Source organism: Muscardinus avellanarius (assembly GCF_963383645.1).
Source record: "Muscardinus avellanarius genome assembly, chromosome: 8".
Taxonomy (NCBI): domain Eukaryota; kingdom Metazoa; phylum Chordata; class Mammalia; order Rodentia; family Gliridae; genus Muscardinus; species Muscardinus avellanarius.
The window spans coordinates 102,290,199-102,310,530 of NC_137794.1; the positions used below are offsets into that span (position 1 = coordinate 102,290,199).

At 45.1% G+C, this 20,332-nt stretch overlaps 1 protein-coding gene across 2 annotated transcripts; it reads left to right on the forward strand.

The window, feature by feature from the left end:
* Positions 1–578: 578 nt before the first annotated feature.
* IYD (iodotyrosine deiodinase) lies at positions 579–19,367 on the forward strand (the record flags this gene model as incomplete). Of its 2 annotated transcripts, XM_080699831.1 has the most annotated exons (5): positions 579–744; positions 8,227–8,418; positions 11,060–11,219; positions 14,297–14,453; positions 19,185–19,367. In XM_080699831.1, 5 exons carry the CDS (start codon positions 579–581, stop codon positions 19,365–19,367), a joined length of 858 nt encoding a protein of 285 aa, XP_080555957.1. The 2 variants fall into 2 exon arrangements, with proteins under 2 accessions (XP_080555957.1, XP_080555958.1); XM_080699832.1 differs by lacking the exon at positions 579–744 and having other exon boundaries at positions 8,227–8,350.
* Positions 19,368–20,332: the final 965 nt, after the last annotated feature.

Sequence of the window (20,332 nt, forward strand, 5' to 3'; positions counted from 1 at the left end):
GTAAGGAGGGAGACCAAGTATGGATTAAAATGTGATTTGAAGGAGGGAGGTAACCTTTGACCCCCAGGTCCGGAGTATCACTCCTACCACCACTGGAATACAAGCAGCTTACTGGGCCTCTTTTCTAGAAATTTTCTTTTAGCAGATCTGAGCCATTGATGGAAACCTATTTGGTTAAAAACACCTTCTCCAGGTGTTTCCCAGCTTTAGGCAAGTTGAAGACATGCCCAGCGCAAAGTTATCCAGGAGGAAGATTAATGCCTTTACCACTGTGGCAAGCTTTAGATCACTGCAGTGTTTATGTGGCTCCTGGCAATTACTGTCTAAGAACGCAGCCACCGAGTGCACAGTTCTAAAAAGTGAATGCACGGGTGCACACACTCACACCCCGCACGCGCAGGACCGTGATCTTTGCTCCCTGGCAAAGTCATCCTGGAGTTTCAGAGTTCTACACTTTGCTCCCTCTCAGGCGCGCCTCTCTCTCCCCCCTTCCTTCCTCTCCCGGCATTCCCTGCTCGTCCGTTTGTTTAAATACCAGTGTGGGAAGTGTGCGCCCCTCGGGGCTCCCACTGCCAACTATGTTTTCTCTGACTCCAGTCTTGGTGGCGGTTGTCTGCATCTTGATCGTGTGGATTTTTAAAAATGCTGACAGAAGCCCCGAGAGAAAGGAGAGGAAGCCCCAAGCTGGTCCCTGGGCGGAGGAAGACCTGAAAGACAGCTCTGACCCCTGCCAGGAGGACGAAGGTAAAGAAACTGGGCATGTTGGGAACGCTGCTGGCGGGGCTTAAGGCCAGGGGGACACGCAGGCCAGATTCAGCACCCACCTCTGTTGTGCGAGCAAATCAGAGTGCGTCTGTCACCCGCTGCCCCTGACCCCGGTTTCCTCCTACTCGGGCGGAAGTTTTTCCTGGCTCCGGTCTGGGCTGGCTCTCTCAGTCTTCCTCTGGGCCTCATCGCAGGCTGCCAAAGTGCCCGGGCCACGTCCTTTGGTTTGGATGGCATCTCAGAGGTGGCACCTCTAGGGGCTTGCTACTTTTTACTGCCCAGGCCCTGTGAATTAGAGACAAGAGTGGCCTCTGTCCTCAAGGGGCGAGGGTCTAATTCAGGAGGCAGAGATAAGCTGGGTGGGCTGGTCAGCGGGCATTTAAGGCAGGCGCAGGGCATGATGGGGCAGTTGGGAAAGGGCTGAGCTGACCTGAGGGATGGCACGGTGTGGGCTTGTGAGGTAGGAGAGGCTGAGAGGCGGGGCTGGGAGAGGTTCTGAGTGGCTGGAAGGGCCTACTGTGGGGGTGAGGATGGAGGGGAAGGAGAATGAGGACATGTTGTGGATTGCCCAAGAAAGAAGAGCCAATAAGAAGTCAGGCGGAGAGGGACAGATTTCCGTGGAACCTCAAGCAATCTGTGTTTAGAAGCTTTTTCTGAGCTGGGTGTGTGGGGTGGATTTGTTCTGGAAGAGGCCCTGCAATTCTCCTGAGGCTCCCCACCCAAACGGAGGCCCCGGGACTTGGGAACTGGAGTGTGTGTGGAGTAGTCTTGATCTCGGGGCTGGGGTAGGGTGACCTGCTAAGAGGTGGTGTGCATGGAGGAACAGCTACTAGATTTGGGGGCCCAGGAGGTGGAGGACACACAGGTTCTGGGGAGGCTGGGGGGAATCCGGGCCTGGGCCTGGGCCTGGGCTTTGGGAAACCTAGAGCAAGCGTGTGGCTTCCTCTGGTTTTCTACCTGGTTGTTCATTTCTGCAAAATCTGCCATCATTTCATTCTCTATTTCGTCCGCTCTCATCCTTCTCTTATCCTTATACAGAGGAATAAAGTCAGTGCTCCGAGTGGCCTTTTAGCTAGTGCAAATCTGGTGTGCATGTAGCATTCACAAATTTCTTGTTGAAATTTTGGCTCCCTTGCATGAGCGATGCATGCTAAGGCCACACCAGCAGTCAGTGAGACCAGCCTTTAAACCAGACTCTCTGCTGCTCATGTCCCTACTCTCAAATACAAGATGGGTGGACATGGTCTAACTCCAGGTTCTGAAGGTGCTGGGCAGGAGGATCATTGGAAAAGAAAAAGGAATTCATTACTGAAAGAACACAGAGACAGTTTTCATGACTACTAATAGCAGAATCAAACCATTTTTGCATATTAACAAGATAGATATAGTAAAGTAAGTATTCCAAGTGATTCTGTTTTAAATTAAGGAGGCTGCAGGTACCAACCCTTTGGCTCTGATTCACAAAGAACTATGATTCTAATTGGAATTGTGATTCAGGATGTCACATTGTCCAGTCTTTGCTAAGAAATTTTGCATTAAAATGTTTATGTAAGAGCCAGGTGACCATATCTGTCCTTTGTTCTAAAACCTCCAGGTCTTTCAAGAATCTTGGCTGGGCTTGGTGGCGCAGGCTTGTAATCCCAGCATTCGGGCGACTGAGACAGGAGGATCGCCATTTGAGGACAGCCTCAGCTACTTAGTGAGGGCGTTTGCAACTCAGTGAGACCCTATTATTTTCAAAATAAAGAATACAAAATAGGGCTGGGGTATAACTCAGAGATAGAATACCTGTGGGTTCCATCCCCAGTACCGAAAAGAAAAAAAGTTTATGTAGTGTGGTAACATCTGAAACATCTGAGAATGAAAATGTCCCTATAAACCTAGGAAAGGAGATTATCACATAGGCTGATTAAGAAGTAGCTGTCAGAACTGGGTTCACACCTATTCAGTGGACCGTTGGCAACGTCCCTCAATACCAGCTTAACCAATGTCAACCTCCCACTGCTGAAAGTCCTGATCAGGGGTGGGCTGACTCCATTACAAGCCCCTCCGAGTAGCAACTGTCTCGACCACGTGCTCCTACGGAGGACATCAGTCACTTACACTCTGGAGAGCCCCCAGCCTCTGAACTTCTTGCTTCTACACCAAATGCTGTGTGCTAGAGCTAGCTTTGAGGGCTGGCAGGAAACAGGAGTTTATGCAAGCCACTTGCTAAATCATCAGTAGCTTCGAGTCAGGCCATAATGGGAATATTTCATCATGGATATTGGCAAATACTGTACATTTCTGTTCTTTCCTTCTTGCCCCACTCCAAGAGCTGACCTACCAACACAGAATTACCAAAAATTTTATACAAGATCAGGGTCTGCTCTGCTCAGAGACAGAGCTTGACCAGCATGGTTCTTTACTAAAAGAGACAATACCTTAATGTTTTATTCTGTCACCCCTGACCCACCAGCCCATTAATACTTTCGAATGGCTGATTTAAAAGGTTGGTTTGCAGCTGGGCATGGTGGTGCACGTTTGTAATCCCAGTACTTGGAAGGCTGATTCGGGGGGATCAGAGCTTTGCAGCCAGCCTTAGCATCTTAGTGAGGTCCTCTGCCAACTTAGTTTCAAAAATCAAAAATAGTCGGGCGTGGTGGTGCATACTTGTAATCCCCCTTGGGAGGCTGAGACAGGAGGATTGCGCAGGTTCGAAGCCAGCCTCAGGTGGCTTAAGAGACCCTGTTAAAAAATAAAATAGGGCTCAAGGTGTAGCTCAGAGGTGTAATGTTTCTGGGGCTTAATCCAATAAATAGTTTGCCAAGATTCTTTTTTTTTTTTGGTTGTACTGGGGATGAAACCCTCCTACCTCCAGGCTATACTCCCAGACCTATTTTATATTTTATTTGGAAACAGGGTCTCTTAAGCCAGAGAGACTGGCTTCGAACCTGTGTGATCCTCCTGTCTCCACCTACCAAGCACGGGGATTACAAGCGTGCGCCACCAAGCCCAGCCAAGATTCTTGAAAGACCTGGGGGTTTTAGAACAAAGGACAGGTAAATGTGGATGAGAGGCTGGAAAGGGAAAGGACAGAATGAAGGCAGCATCCTGGACATTAAGCCTGGATGGGTCCTGCTAGGGGGGAGTAAAGGCCAGCACAGCACCCTGGGGTCCTGCAAAGAGAGAATGAGGCTCAACAACAAACCCTGTTGGGTTCCCTTTGTTGCTTATAGGGGAGAATAGATATCTTTCTCTCTGTTCCTCTCTATTCATCCTAGGTTCATGGCTGAGGCCCCTTTAACAAAGGACAGAGTAACTAGAGGAAGGTACACGTGTTTGTTTGATATAAGTTTTACATGCCACTGGAGTTTCCATAATAGAACGAAGAACCATCAGAAATGGTTACACTTGTGGGTCTTTCCTACTGATTTTTGCAGTACCCAGGGCCTTACACGTGCTAGGAAAGCACACGACCACTGAGTGACACTCCCAGCCTCCATACTAGTGTATTTTAGTGCTAGGTTTGATGAAGAGTGGGCAGCTTCGGTGGCAGAGGGTAGGACAGTGGGGAGTGTGACCTCCCGGTAGCAAACTGAGGGAAACTCAGCAAAGCCTGTTTGTTGAGAGTCTTCTCTATGACCCTTCCTCTTCAGAGACTAGGATATCCATTCCTAAAGGGAGGGAGGCCCTCACAAGAGATTCCCAGTACCTGCTGCAGGGAAAGGCAGAAAATCCTTCCTAGGATCTGCTTCAAGGAAGAAGGGCAAGAAAGGCCAAAGAGCTCTTCCCTCTCCTGCCATATTCTATGATGGCAAGGTAGCATGACTGGGGCCACCAGCTTCAGTAGAGCACCGCTCTCCTCTGTGTCTCCAACTGGGCCCAAAGTTCCACCCACCACAGTGCTGCTAATGAATAATCAGCCAGTATTGCAGCTCGGGAGCAGAATGAGTGAGGGGCCACTGGGCAGCAGGACTGAGCTGGGCAGCTGAGCCCCGAGCTGCTCCTCCCCCACCTGCGGCACCTGTCTGCAGAGACACGTGGCTGCATCAGTCCCATTATATCAGGATCACTGCTCCTCAAGGCTCTCAGAAAATTGCAGGGAAGGAATATATATATATATATATATATATATATATATAGAGAGAGAGAGAGAGAGAGAGAGAGAGAGAGAGAGTGATACAAATTGCCCTTGGCTTCATAATTGGAAAATATTTGGCCCATTTTCAAAGATTTTGAAGTAGAACAGCAAGCACACAAAAGCCATTTAGCAGTGCAGCCAGAAGAATATACCTCCATGTTAACTGTGAAAGGATAGGAGTGACCTAGAATTTCTTGGCTGGCCGAACCTAATTAGGGAGCAGCTTCGGAGCTCCTTGGTAATAAAGCGATAACACAGGCGAGTTGCTGCCGGCATCTGTAACAAACCCCAGGCGTGGCAGCAAAGGACGTAACTGAAGAAAGCTGCAGAGTGACGCACATTTGCTTTGGCCCGCGTGGGTCTCAGAGTGGGAACGACTCCCTGGCGGCTCTGGCTATTCAGGATGGAGGCGAGAAAGCAGAGTTGACAGAGGCTGTTTTCTTTCCTTCCCCAGGGCCACATTCCTAGGGGCAATCAGGAGTTCAAGGGCAGAGAGAAGTGGTACCTTTTGAGTCTGCTCCCAGCCCGCAATTCCTTTAGGTCCTCAAGTGCTGTTCCTCTAGGGAGCTCCCTGGACTCCTGGCCTGGCTTCCCTGCCACTGGCTCGCTGCGCTGCCAGTTCCCCAGGCAGAATGGAGACATCTTTTCTGTGAGGCTGCAGGATGAGCAGCCCCGGGGTGCAGGACACCCCTGTGGAGGTGATAAGGACCACTTGTTTGTCCTGGTCAGAGCCATGGCTGGCTCTGAGAGGTTTAGACGGCGTCTGCTCTATTGTGCTAGGTATGAGCTTGCTCCTTGAACTTCAAAGGCTGCAGCAGCTTCCCAGTCAGGCGCCTGGGCTGCCTGTACTTAGGCAAATGCTGAATGGACCTTAAGAGTAACTTAGCATCCTAACAGTAACGCATTTGCTCCTATACCACTTACTAGCAGCAGTTATACTAATCATAAAGGGGGTGAAAGTTTTATGGATATGGCAAGTCTTTATTGACCCCTTAGATAAAGTTCAGGATTGCCATTATCACGTGGGTGAAGGCTATTCATTCTGATGCGGATGAAATCAGTTCAGAACTGATTGATAGAAAGCTGGCAGGTATTTGTTACCACTCCCCCATCACGCTTCCATCCTAAGTGTGTACCGTCTAGCCCCAGTCGGCCTCTGGTAGCAAAATGTAAAAAGAAGGTTCCTCACCTATAGCTGTGAGCCAACAGTGGTCCTGCCAACACTGCAGGCGGGGTTTCCCAGTCTCTGAACTCAGCCCCTTTTTGATGAGCATCCCATGCCCTCCCTCCTCCCCAGTCCTCCTGCCCCAGGAGGGCGACCTAGGGAGTGTAAGCATGGGAAAAGGCCGGTCCTCTCTGGATCCCACCTGGAGAATGCAAGTCCCTCAGGGCAGGCCGTTCCTCCTCGTCCTCTCTTCCCCTGTTCCTGGTGGCCACGCTCATCTTCATAAGAGGCTCTTAAACTGGCATGCGATCTTCTCGGCTCAGATGTGTTTTCAATCTGACATTTCCACTCACAGGCATCTCACGGTCGACAGACTATTGATTCCTATTGCTCCTTTCTGCCTCACAATCCCAACATGGTTTCCAGTCTGCCTTATCTCAGTAGATGGTGCCACCCTCTGCCCAGGCTCTGAACCCGGAAACCTGAGAGCAGTCCATACTTCCAACCTCTCCCTCCACACGATAGCAAGTCTTGTGACTTTTATCTCCAGGATGCTTCAGAAATCTGTCATTCTTTCTGTTTCCTTGGTGGTCTAAGCCACTCTCATCCTTCACCTAGGCCAAGACAATACCCTCTGTACCGGTCTTCCTTCTCCACTCTGCCTTCCTCCGATGCACACCATTCAAATCATGTTAGATGATGACGTTTTTTTGTTTACAACCCATCTATAGCTTTCTATGGTACTTAGAATTAGTCAACAGTCTTAGTAAGAGTACATCCTATGGCCCCATACACCCTGGCTCTTGATGATTTCCCCACCTGTATCTTAACCATTCCTTCCCTTGCTCAATTAGACGCAGCCATGTTTAGTTTTATGGCTGCTCAGACACTCCTGGAACACACACCCTTACCTCCCCGATCTCCTCAAAACACTGTTATTCAGGTCTACCATCCTCTCAGAGCGTTTCATGGGGCCGTTCTTCCTTATTCTCTGTCACTTCATAGAGAATTAATCTTCATAGGTGTGGTCATGAGATAGGACACCCAGTCAGAGCCTTAGAGATATTGTCAGGAGTTTAGACTTAAGAAAGAGTAAGCGTTCCCCAACCTTCCCCCTAGCTGCCCATGAGCAAGTGACCGGACACAAGTGAGCAGACACTTCTGAAAGATAAGGGAGCGGTTCCTTAGGCAACCCAGAGTCACAATCCAGGAGTTCTTCCTAATGTAAACAAGAGAGAGCTAGGTAAAAGACTGGAGAAAGCTGGGGGATGGTACTTAAGCACCTTGCTAGGTATAATAAAATTCAAATTTACTCCTCCCCTCTCCAGAGTGAGAGGCCGAGGGTATAAAAATTATATGGGCCCCTTGTTTGAGGCATTTACTGATAAATAAATAAAGAAACGTGTCTCTGATTCGGCCTCTGGAAATCCTGTCTCAGAAATCAGGGGGAAACTGAAGAGGGGGAGACTGAGTCTCCTGCAACAGTCACAGTTTATAATTCTATCTTCACCCACATTTGTTGATTTGTTTAAGTATTTAAGCCACAAGAGTGTAAAAATTGAGGCCCTCCACAACTTAGTGAGCCCCTGTTTCAAAATAAAGAATAAAAATTGGGCTGGGGGCGTAGCTTGAAGGTAAAATGCCCCTGGGTTCAATCCCTAGCACCAAACCCTCCCCCCAAAAGGAGTGTAAAAGTCATATCTATTCTGTTCATATATGTATTTATAATATGTAATATTATATATCACAGCAAATGCACAATAAAACCCTCATTGACAAATCATAACATTTCTACTTCCTAGTTTTGTAAAATTTTTCATTTTCTTCATTTATGACAAATCTAAAGTCTAGAGTTTGAAAGATAGTCAAAAGCATTGGTCAGAATTCTGTAGATTTTTTTCTTCTCTTCTTCTTCTTCTTCTTCTTCTTCTTCTTCTTCTTCTTCTTCTTCTTCTTCTTCTCCTCCTCCTCCTCCTCCTCCTCCTCCTCCTCCTCCTCCTCCTCCTCCTCCTCTTCCTCCTCCTCCTCCTTCTTCTTGTCATTGTTGTTATTTTTTGAGCTTACATAACTTTACAGGCATTTTTGAGAACTTTGTCTTTTCTCCCTGGTGGCTGGCCTCCTTGTGACCAAGAGAGATCACTGAAGTGGCTACTCCTCTTGTCCTTATTTCTAGATGCTGATGAATGGCAAGAACCAGAAGACACGGTTGAACACATCCCATTTCCCCACACCCGGTATCCTGAGAGGGCGATGGTTAGGAGATCGCAGGAATTTTATGAGCTTCTCAGTAAGAGACGGTCAGTCAGGTTCATAAGTGATGAGCAAGTCCCCATGGAAGTCATTCATAACGTCATCAAAACGGCAGGTTTGTAATTGTGCATTGGGTTTTTGAGAAAGCCAGCTGTCTCACTGGTGTGACAATGTTAGAATAATATAGAAGTTCTAACATGTAAATAAGGCCTAGAATGATATATTTATCAGACCTACTATGCTATGGTATAGTATTCTAAAGTGCTAGCGAAATTTACCCATCTGAATTTTCAAAGCAAACCAATGTAAGACAAACTCATTTTCAAGGTAAAATAATATTATCACAGAGGAAAAAGAAAAACCAAGAGAAAAAAGAGAGAAGTTATGAGAGAAAGCCTCGTATTTGAGAGTCTCCTTTTACTCCTATCTAAATCACATTTATGTTCATTTATAAAAATTAATGTGTGTCTGCCGGGCGTGGTGGTGCATGCTTGTAATCCCCGTGATTGGGAGGCGGAGACAGGAGGATCGCGTAGGTTCGAAGCCAGCCACGCTGGTGTAAGAGACCCTGTTTCAAAAATATAAAATAGGTCTGGGAGTATAGCCCGGAGGTAGAAGGGCTTCCAGGAACCCCAGTACCACCAAAAAAAAAAAAAAAAAAATTAATGTGTGTCAGCTGGGTGTGGTGGCGCGCGCTTGTAAACTCAGCATTCGGGAGGCAGAGACCTGATGATAAAGGTTCTTGGACAGCCTCAGCTACTTAGTGAAGCTCTTCACAACCCAGTGAGACCCTGTTTCAAAAAATAAAAAGAATAAAAAATAGGACCAGGGGTGTAGCTCAGAGGTAGAATAACCCTGGGTTCATCCCCAGTACCATTAAAAAAAGAAATTAATGTGTGTCAATTTTTAATTCATTGTCCAACATAAAATAAATAAGAATAAAATACTTTATTTCAGTTCATTATACAAATGCACTAAATGGTTGAGTCCTTTAGCAGCAGTTATGAAATTTTCACTTTATGTCTGTACATGTATGTACACATATGATGCTAAGGTAAATTTGGCATCATTAAAAATAGTAGGGAGAAATGATTTATTATGTTTAGAGATACAAATACTTAGTGACTAAATAAAATGGGTACAAAGTTAAATAGAAATACTGCATAAATTAAGTGACTTGTTTAGTTTTTGACTTTTGTTTTACAGTCAACCATGACTTCTAGTGTTGGGAGTGGTGTGTGACAACCAAGAACTCCAAGTGTCCGAGGCCTTACTCCTGCCCCAGGGAGAGCTTATTCCATTAAATTAGTCAATAGGAAGAAAAAATATAATATTGCTTTTGAAATATTCTACCTGTGGGCCACTGAGGTCCAACCTTGGGAAAGATGGGCTATCTCTAAGACCCAGGGGTGACAGGTGAGAAGCATCCAAAGTTCTTCCTTGGAATCTCCAGGGAATTTAAGCTCCTGGACAGATGTGGTGTCCCATGAAGCCCTGGGACCAATCAAGGTGGTGTCCCATGAAGCCCTGGGACCAATCAAGGTGTGGGCTGAGGGTTCCCGAGGCCCATGGGGAGAGAAGGGCATGCCACTGTGCATGCTGAGCTCAGAGGGCCTGGCGTCCCCATCTCTTGTGTATCCCAAGAAGATCATGAACCCTGTAGAGCCACACTCAGAGCTTGATCGAGGAACCTAACACTTTATAGTTTAGTTGCCTCTCGAGCAGTGTTTTAAACCACTTCACTATTGACAGTTACCATTTCCAAAAAACTTCATGACTTTATCCTCTTTCAAGAATATTAAAATTAATGATACTTGGGAGAATTTGGACTGCCAGAACTTCCCTCTGGGTTTCCTTAGAACAGTTGTGGTATAGAGACTTAGGGTTATTTTCTCCCCCAAGGGGTAGCCCCCACAGTGTAGAAACTGCTGGCCCCATCTCAGATAGCTAGCTGGGAGAGACATGATGTGAAGCTGGGCAGAATGGAGTCAGTAGCTGCCCACCAGAGTCCACTGCCAGGGACTTAGTCTCCCAGAGCATTATTATAATTATAGTAATAATAATAATTATTATTATTATCCTTATTATTGTTGTTATAATAATTATTATTATTATTCTTTTGTGGTACTGGGACATTCTACCCCTGAGCTTCAACCCCAGCCTAATTTTATATTATTTATTTTTATTTTGTGATCCTGGGAATAGAATTCAGGGGCCTCTACCTCTGGGCTACACTCCCAGACCTATTTTATATTTATTTATTTACTTACTTATTTTATTTATTATTTATTTATTTATTTATTTATTTATTTATTTATTGGTACTGGGGATAAAACCCAGGGGCATTCTACCTTGAGCTACACTTCCAGCCCTATTTTTATTCTTTATTTTGAAACAGGGTCTCACTAAATTGCAGAGGGCCTAAGTAGCTGAGGCTGTCCGCGAATTGCTATCTTCTTATCTCAGCCTCCCAAATGCTGAGATTACAAACGTGCACCACCACGCCCGGTTCTGTTTTATATTTTATTTGGAAACAGGATCTCACTAAGTTGCTAAGAGCCTCACTAAGCTGCTGAGGCTGGTTTTGAACCTACGATCCTCCTATTTCAGCCTCCCAAGTGCTGGGATTACAAGCGTGCACCACCATGCTACCTGTCTTCATTTCGAGTAAGGTTGAAGTACTATGTTTATTCTTAATGAATTGTCTGATGCTTTATTGCAGTTTGATTTTCTGATTTTAATTTAATGTGGAATAGGAACAGCCCCAAGCGGGGCCCACACAGAGCCCTGGACCTTCGTGGTCGTGAAGAACCCTGACATGAAACATAAGATCCGGGAGATCATCGAGAAGGAAGAGGAAATAAATTACATGCAGAGAATGGGGCACCGCTGGGTTGCAGACCTGAAGAAGCTGAGGTACATTGCTGGGGTTAGGGGTGTTTGGTTTGACTTCTTAAAACAAAATGCCCATTGCTGCCGTTTCCTGGTTCTGCAGGTTTTTAAAATATATTACTTTATTTTGGACTAACATGTACTAATTGTACATATTAGTGTGGATCAGTGTGATATTTCAACACAAGCAGACAACATGTACTTATCAGATCACATCCTGGTAGCTGGGTGTGGTGATGCATGCCTGTAATTCAAGTACTTGAGAGGCTGAGACAGGAGGATTACAGGTATGAGGACAGCCTCAGCAATTTAGCAAAACCCTGTTTCAAAGGCATGCTTGTAATCTCAGCATTTGGGAGCCTGAGACAGGAGGATCATGGTTTGCAGACAGCCTCAGCTACTTAGGCCCTTTGCAACTCGGGGAGACCCTGTTTCAAAATAAAGAATAAAAAAGAGGGTTGAGGGTGTAGATCAGAGGTAGAATGTCCCTGGGTTCCATCCCCAGTACTGCAAAAACAACAACAACAACAACAACAACAACAACAACAAAAACAAAACCAATATATGGGCTGGGGGTATAGCTTGGAGGTAGAACACCAAAAAAAAAAAAAAAAATCACACCTGGTTTTGTTAGAGAGTTCAGTTCTGCCTCTGGAAGGATTTATAGAACTTGATTAGACCTCTCCTAGTGTAGGCTCTGATCCAAATAATTGCTTTTTAAATAAAATGTTGAGTAATTACTTCATTTTCTATCCATCTGGAACATAAGATTGCGAAATGCTTTTCAAGATCTCCAGTGAAGCAAATTATATTTTTATAAAGTGATCAGGTCTTCTAAATTATTTTACCAAGCAGGCTTTAGTTAGTACAAGAATAATACCTGCTACTTGTTAGTAACTGTGGATTCCCTTATCTCTAAGGCAGAGTTGAATGAAACTCAGTGTAACTAGATGGACGGAAGGTGGTGGTGCCACCTTCTTGCACCTTTCAGAAGGCTGTACCTGGAGACCAGTTCAAGTTCTGAGCTCTCAGAATGTAGCGGTGCCTGATAGCTCTGTCTCTCACTGTGGGACTTTTGTGGCCAGTTCTAGCACCTGCCGTCAACCTACAAGCCTAAGAGAAGATGGAGGGACTGCAGTCTTGGGGGCACAGTGGGACCCCTCATCCAGGAGTGGGAACCAGAGTGAGGGCAGGTGGGCCTCGTGGCTCTGTTCCTGCTTCATTATTGTCCTCAAGGGACAATTTTCTCCTAAGATGTTTAAAATCTATCAGAGTCGATTTCTTAGGGAATTATAGCTTATTGTCATGGTCTAGAACAAGTGCAGGATATTAATAATTAATTTATGAATCTGGTTGCACACTCACGGGAAGAAGTTGCATCATGAGTGGGAGTCAGGTCGGGTTTCCACAGTTGGAGAGATGCTGGACTCCGGGTGTGCACAGCACCCTCCAAAGACCCTTCCCCTCTCACTTGCCTCAGCCCGGAAGAATCACTCGCTCTCTCATCCGTGTACCCAAAGTACCTCATATCCACCTTCAATATGTCTAAAATAGCCATTACCAAGCATAGCACTTTCTTTGTTTGTCTACCAAGATACCCTTGAGAATCCAATTAAGTTATACACTTTCTCAACCAACAGTATGTAGGTACATTGCCCCCCCACCCAAACACACACACACTGCGGTCCAGGGAGCCCAGGTTTAAAAACTCTCATGTTATATCACCCAATACCATTCTGATACATAATAGGTGACTGAATAAATATATTCTTTTTAAAAAATTGAATAACAGCCAGGCGTGGTGGCGCACGCTTGTAATCCCAGCATTCGGGAGGCTGAGACAGGAGGATCACGGTTCTTGGTCAGCCTCAGCTACTTAGTGAGGCTCTTTGCAACTCAGTGAGTCCCCGTTTTAAAAATAAAGGATAAAAAATAGGGCTGGGGGTGTAGCTTGGAGACAGAATCCCCCTGGGTTCCATCCCCAGTACCGAAAAAAAAAAAAAAAAAAAGAATAACAAACATGTCTTGTCCTCCTGTCTCATTGAGCTCTGAAACCGTAGCTGTTATTAATTCTCAGTATGGATCCAGTTTACCTTTCAAGTCTTCTCTGACTTGCAGGGACTCTCTATCCAAGTCAGAAATGTATACATAAGCTCCCAGCCACCTGCGCCCAGCCTGTGCCCCAGCCCACCAGGCTTCTGGAAGCTTCCTGGCCTGCCCACCGGCTCCTTCCGGACTCTGCCTCTACCACTCACTCTCCTCGCTCGCCTGGTGCCGGCGTCCCCCTTCTCCACTTGGCCCTGAGTGTCTAGCTTGGAGCCATTTCTGGGGACTCTTTCCAGTTTTCTTACTCAAAATTAACATTCTGTCTCTGAATTACTCCCGAGACACCCGGTCTCTACTTCTTTATCAGCACTTATCAGCCTTCACTGCTGAATATTGATTGGCTAAGTGCAAAGTTATAAGATATATTTTTGTTAGTGTTCAGAATTACATATTTCACCATACTGGGTACTTGCTAATGTGAGTTTATTGAATTCATGACCTTGGGCAGAAAAAGGTAAACAACACTTCTTCACACACATACCACACACAAACACATATCACATACCCACACACCACACACATGCCACACACACCCATACACCACACACCACACACAAACCACACACATACAAACAGACCACACACACATACACTGTACACACACCCACACACCCATACATCACATACCACACACTGTACATACCCACACACTACACACATACAAACACACCACACACACTACACGCCCATACACCACACACCACACACTGTACATACCCACATTCTACACACATACAAACACACCACACACACTGCACACACACATACATTGTACACATACACTCCACACCATACATACCCACACACCACACACATACAAACACAACACACACACACACACACACACACACACACACACCACAGTTTTATTTTTTAGTGTAAATATATGACAAGTAATGTGTTTTTTATTTTTATCATAAATAAGCTAAGGCAGTAAAAAGAGAACACAAATTAAGAGTCAACAATTCTCCTGAATCTCTCCCCCACCCCACCAGAACCAATTGGATCAAAGAATACTTGGACACTGCCCCTGTTTTGATCCTCATTTTCAAACAAGTACATGGTTTTACTGCAAATGGCAAGAAGAGGGTCCACTACTACAACGAGATCAGTGTCTCCATGGCCTGTGGCCTCTTGCTGGCCGCTCTGCAGGTGTGTGGCTCTCCCCAGGCCCGAGGGAGGCATGGGAGGGGTGGGGGGCAAAGGGTCCTTTGGGAATTGTTTATCCCCAGTTGAACTCTTAAGTGAGGTAGCCCCAATGTGAAAACTAATCCTAGGAACCCGGCTTGGTGAGTGTAATGGTTCAGTGAGCTGGAATTCTTCCTGAAAACTCACTTGTAACGTCATGTCAGAGTCAGAAAAATGTTGTTGAGTTCGCTTTCTGAACAACATGTAGGCTGAGGGTTTTGGCTGACACGCATGGAGAACTTCAGAGCCCCAAAGTCACTAACTCCTTAGTTTTCATCTGAGCTGATGAAACGACTGAAAGGCCATCAGGAGGAGTCTCCTCCCTGAGCAGCTGACATTGTATTGCATTAGAAAGGTGGCCAGGCACAAAAACAGATACATAGACCAATGGAGCAGAATAGAAGACCCAGAAACAAGTCTACACACTTACAGCTAATTGATTTTTGACAAAGGGGCCAAAAACATACATTTTTTCCCCAAAAAGATAGCCTGTTCAACAAATGGTGTTGGCAAAACTGGTTAACCATATGCAGAAAATTGGAAATTAATCCCACTTTCTCACCCTGTACAAAAGTCAATTCAAGATGGATGAAAGACTTGGAAATTAGACCAGAGACCTTGAGGCTCCTTGAAGAGGGCATAGGTCCAATACTGCAACACATAGGCACAGATAAACACTTTCTCAACAAGACCCCAAAGGCACAACAATCTAAAAGATGAATCAATATGTGGGATTGCATGAAACTGAAGAGCTTCTGTACAGCAAAGGAAACTGTCAAGAACCTCAATTGAGAGCCAACAGAATGGGAGAAGATTTTTTCCACCCACTCCTCTGATAGGACTAATATCTAGAATATACAGAGAACTCAAGAAACTCAACACTAATAAAACAAATAATCCAATCAAAAATGGGCAAGGAACTAAATAGACACTTCACTAAAGAAAAAATTCAAATAGCCAATAAATGCATGAAGAAATGCTCAACATCATTGGTAATCAGAGAGATAGATGCAAATCAAAACTACCCTGAGATTTCACCTAACTCCAACTAGAATGGCAACCATTCAAATCACAAACAACAACAGATACTGGTGAGGATGTGGAGAAGTGTGAACTCTAAAACATTGTTGGTGGGATTGCCAATTAGTGCAACCACTTTGGAAAACAGTATGAAGAATCTTCAGAAGAATGGAAACAAATTTACCATTTGATCCAGCAATACCACTTCTGGGTATCTACCCAAAAGAAAGGAAACCAAACTTATGCATGCATATCTATGTTCATAGCTGCACAATTCACCATAGCCAAACTATGGAACCAGCCAAGATGTCCATCAACAGATGAATGCATTACAAAACTGTGGGATATGTATACAATGGAATTTTACTCAGCCATAAAAAAAAACACAATTGAAGTATTCACAGGGAAATGGATGGAACTGGAGAACATTATGCAAAGTGAGATTAGTCAGTCACAAAAAGTAAGAAATTGGATGCTTTCCCTGATATGTGAAAGGTAAGGAGAAATGGGTCATAGGAGGAACTCTAGGTAAAAAAGAGATCCTATAGAGGAATAATAAGGCAACCTAACTGAGGGGATGGGAAGGGGGAAGAAGGAAACTCTCTAAAGCACACGATGTACTTATTCATATTGTAGTCAACCACTAAGGCAAGCATGGGAGGGAGGGATGGAGAGGGAGTGGGGTGGGGACTGGGTGGGGGCTAGCTGGGTGATGTGTGCATTTATGGCTACACAAGTTTTTTTTTTTTTACCCCATTATGATGTATAAATACACTTCACTAATAAAAAATTAAGAAAAAAGAAAGGTTGCCAGATGCTTACAAATAAGCCCGTCTCCCTAGGAGCTGGAGCAAGGAGAGCATCCATGACGAAGGGCTGAGCATGCCTTCCAAACCATTCCATCATTCCCTCCACAGATATTTTCTGAGTCTCTCCCTGGTCACATTTCTGGGAGGAACTGGAGAAAGCTGTATCATGAATTATTCTCCTGGGGACTGGGATCTGGGTAGAGATGGAAAGAGATGGTAAACACACAAATATGGCAAACAAGATTATAAGCATGAGTGATACTGATTCCAAGGAACAATCGATTGAGCTTTTTTACTTTCTCACAGAAAAATGTGGATTCCCAGTAACAGCTTACCTAACACATAAAAGTCATGCTGCATGAAATAGAAATGTGCTTTTAGAAGTCTAGAACAATTGTCTGAAGGTGCTGGCATTTGCTGTCCCTCCTGAATCTAAAGGCAGGAAAATAGAGGGGCCTGTGCAGCATCAGACACAGGCACCTCCCGCTGACTGAAGATACTGGAAGAAGCTGTGTGACCCCAAAGGCAGCTCAGATCTCAACACACTGTCTCAGAAGCCGGAGCCTTTGTCCCTTATGGTTGAATCTGCTGCCCTCTAGCTGCTGATAGAGCAGAATGCTCTGAGCAAGTCATAATTGAAGGAGAAGAAGGAGGAGGAAAGGGAGAAGAAGCAAGGAGAAAAAGAAGAAAGGAGAAGAAGGGAGAAAAAGAAGGAGAAGAGGAAGAAGGAGAAGGAGAAGAAGAAAGAAAATCTCCAGCACAGCAATTGGGCAGCATGAGCTCCCCAAGCAAGACACACAGGGGCAGCTCCAGACCATCCTCCTGCCCCAGGCAGAGAGGGGGCAGCTGACTTTAAAAACACTGGCAGAGCTGGGTGTGGTGGTGTATGCTTGTAATCCCAGTACTTGGGAGGCTGAGACAGCAGGATCTGTGTTCCAGGCCAGCCTCAGTAATTTAGTGAGGCCCTCCAAAACTTAGTGAAACCCCGTTTCACTGTTTCAAAATAAAGAATAAAAAAAATGGGTTGAGGGTGTAGCTCAGAGGTAGAATGGCCCTGGATTCCATTCCCAGAAACACACACACACACACACGCACGCACGCACGCACGCACGCACACGCACGTACACATGCACGCATGCACAGGCAGTGAAAGGGGCTGCCAGGAAAGTGTCTGGAAGCTACGCGTTGTTCTTACTTAGATGTTAATTATTTGGAGGCTGTACCCTCAACATCTCCCCTGGCTGCTGGATCCTCTTACCTCTGGACATAAGCATTCTCACTAGGCGTGAACCTTGGCTTCCATCATGGGGTTTTGTAGTTATAGAAACTCCCTAAACTTATTGTTGAGAAAAAATGTAAATCTTTATTAATACATTAAATGCCAAGATACAACGGTCAATCTACAAGTTTAAAGTAATGAATATAATAATTTAGGGTATATCTAAAGATTGTAAAGTAATATGAAAAGCTCTATGATTTTATTGGTGACATCACAGATATTGTTAGCACTACTGTGACTTATGGTGTATATTTATAATTGAAGAAAATTTCAGTCAGACATTAGTGAATATAAAGTCATATTTTCTTTTACGAGTGCACAGACCTGCTAAATTCAATCCTTGGCCTTTTAGGGGTCTTAGGACTCCAGGTAGAAAATTCTTGACCCATGGTAAGACCAAAGTATGCACATCAAGAGAGACTAAGAGATAAAATACTAATAGAAATCAGATTTATATTAATGAGGAATTATTTAAGATGTTCTGTGTGTATTCACAGATTTCTACTGCCAAATGATGACCAAAATATAAAACACCAAATTAACATTTAAATATATTGTCAATGAAAAGTTAAAAATTTCTCTATTCCAAATTCAAGCACTATATTAAGGCATAATAGAAAGAGAAATGCCATAGGAAAGAGACAACCTAAACTCATGATGAGAGAGGAAAAAAATCACTGGATCTTTCAATGCAAATATTCTTGAGCATAGCCCCTGTGGCATTAAAAACTCTATAGAATGATCCAGTTTGAGGGGACTTCAAAAAGAAACTATGTGAAATTACCCCAGATCCTTCTATGTGAATGGGTTCAGCCGGGCGTGTTGGCGCATGCTTGTCATCCCCGCGCTTGGGAGGTGGAGACAGGAGGATCGCGCAGGTTCGAAGCCAGCCGTGCGCACTGGCTTAGGAGATCCTGTTTCCAAATAAAAATGTTAAAATAGGTCTGGGAGTGTAGCCCGGAGGTAGAAGGGCTTCCAGGAACCCCAGTACCACCAAAAAAATAAAAATAAAAATAAAAAAATAAATGGGTTCAAATATTAAGTCACTCCAGTCAACCCTTATACATACAAGTCAATCCTTACACTTAAGTTCAAATGGTAACGTTATAGATATTATCAACAAGCCGTAGTCAATAGATAATGGGATTTCAGGGAAGAACAATTCATAGGAAAATTCGAGTAGAATTAGGGCTGAGACATTGCTCAGGTAGACTGCTGTTACCATTTGGATCATGTACTGGTATGTAGACCAAGCCCTTAGTAGAAAGAATTCCTGGTTGTCTTTTCGTCCTTCCTTAAGTGTAGTTCCTCCATAAAATAACCCCTCCTTATTGTTTAAGCATCACTGAAAAATAAAACTAGCATGTTTCTTCTTTCCCCTGCTTGGTTAAGAGAGGGCAGTGGGTGGAAAGGTTGAGGACTGCAGGTGAGATTGGCTGCGCCTTTACCTGAGCTGGCAGACGTGTGCCGCCCAACTTCAGGGAAGTCATGGAGGAGCGGGGATAAGCAGGTGTGAGAGGGATGAGGACGTCCCCAGGCTGGAAGCAGAGCTGTGATTTTGCCTTTCCTTTTCCTCTCCTGTCTCAGAATGCAGGGCTGGTGACGGTCACTACCACTCCCCTCAACTGTGGTCCTCGTCTGCGGGTGCTCCTGGGCCGCCCCTCAAATGAGAAGCTGCTGGTGCTGCTCCCTGTGGGGTACCCCAGCAAAGAGGCCACGGTGCCTGACCTCAGACGGAAAGCTCTGGATCAGATCCTGGTGACAGTGTAGGCAGGAAGACGCTCTGAGGACGCCTGTGCCTCTACTCTCGGGGCTCCTGACTGCTCTTAGGCTCAGGTCTCTGCTGCACGCTGGCCCACAGGGGCGGCCACTGAGTGCTGAGACACCGCACCACACTCTCCGGCACTTTGAGTCCACATAGTTTTGTGCCTGATGCAGATAAAGGGATCAACAAGCATGTGTGCTTCTGTTTCTCATCCACTTTGGAAATACACGCGCATTTTACTAAGACAATGCCCTAGTCGAAATGGTCACGATGGTAGAAAATCACTGGTTATTTTTACTTTGAAAGAGGTCCTATGGAGGAAAGAGTCATCAGAAAATTTAACACAGTCCCAAGGATTCAGCTATCTCATGATTTTTTAAAAATTTAAACCAATCAAATGGCTCCTGCCCTCTGATTTTTGGTGGCTTTTAGACAAAAGATGTGCTTTGGGGCTGTACTCATTTGCCAAACTTCATAGGTATTCTGCCAGTTTTAAATAAGTGGTCATTAGAGTAGCCAAAGATCACACAGAGTAGAACAGAGCATGCCTGTAGAACATGGCCTGGGGCTGACTGTCAGTCGTCAGAAGTGAGATAAACAGGTAAACGGTAGATAAGCAGTGAGTTGCACCTTAGTGTGTTGGAGCCGACTCACACCAGCCATGCAAGTGGATGAATATTCAAGAATTGGCAGCCAGAGGTTAAACCATTTATAGCTTGAACCTGCCTGTGGTAGAAGTGTTTAGACCAGAGCAATTGGCCAGATGCTACAAGTCAGAGCTTGCTTTCTTTTCTTTTTATCTTCCTCTTTTAATTTTTTTAAGACAACTGTTGAACATACACAGCATTTCTTTCCTCTTTAATGAGATTGACTATCCCTTTCTCCAGATGACAGTAAAGCTGTTTGAGGCTGGCAGGTCACAGGTGCTCCTTGGGGATGCCAGACCTCGGAGTTCACCATCCCCATCCCC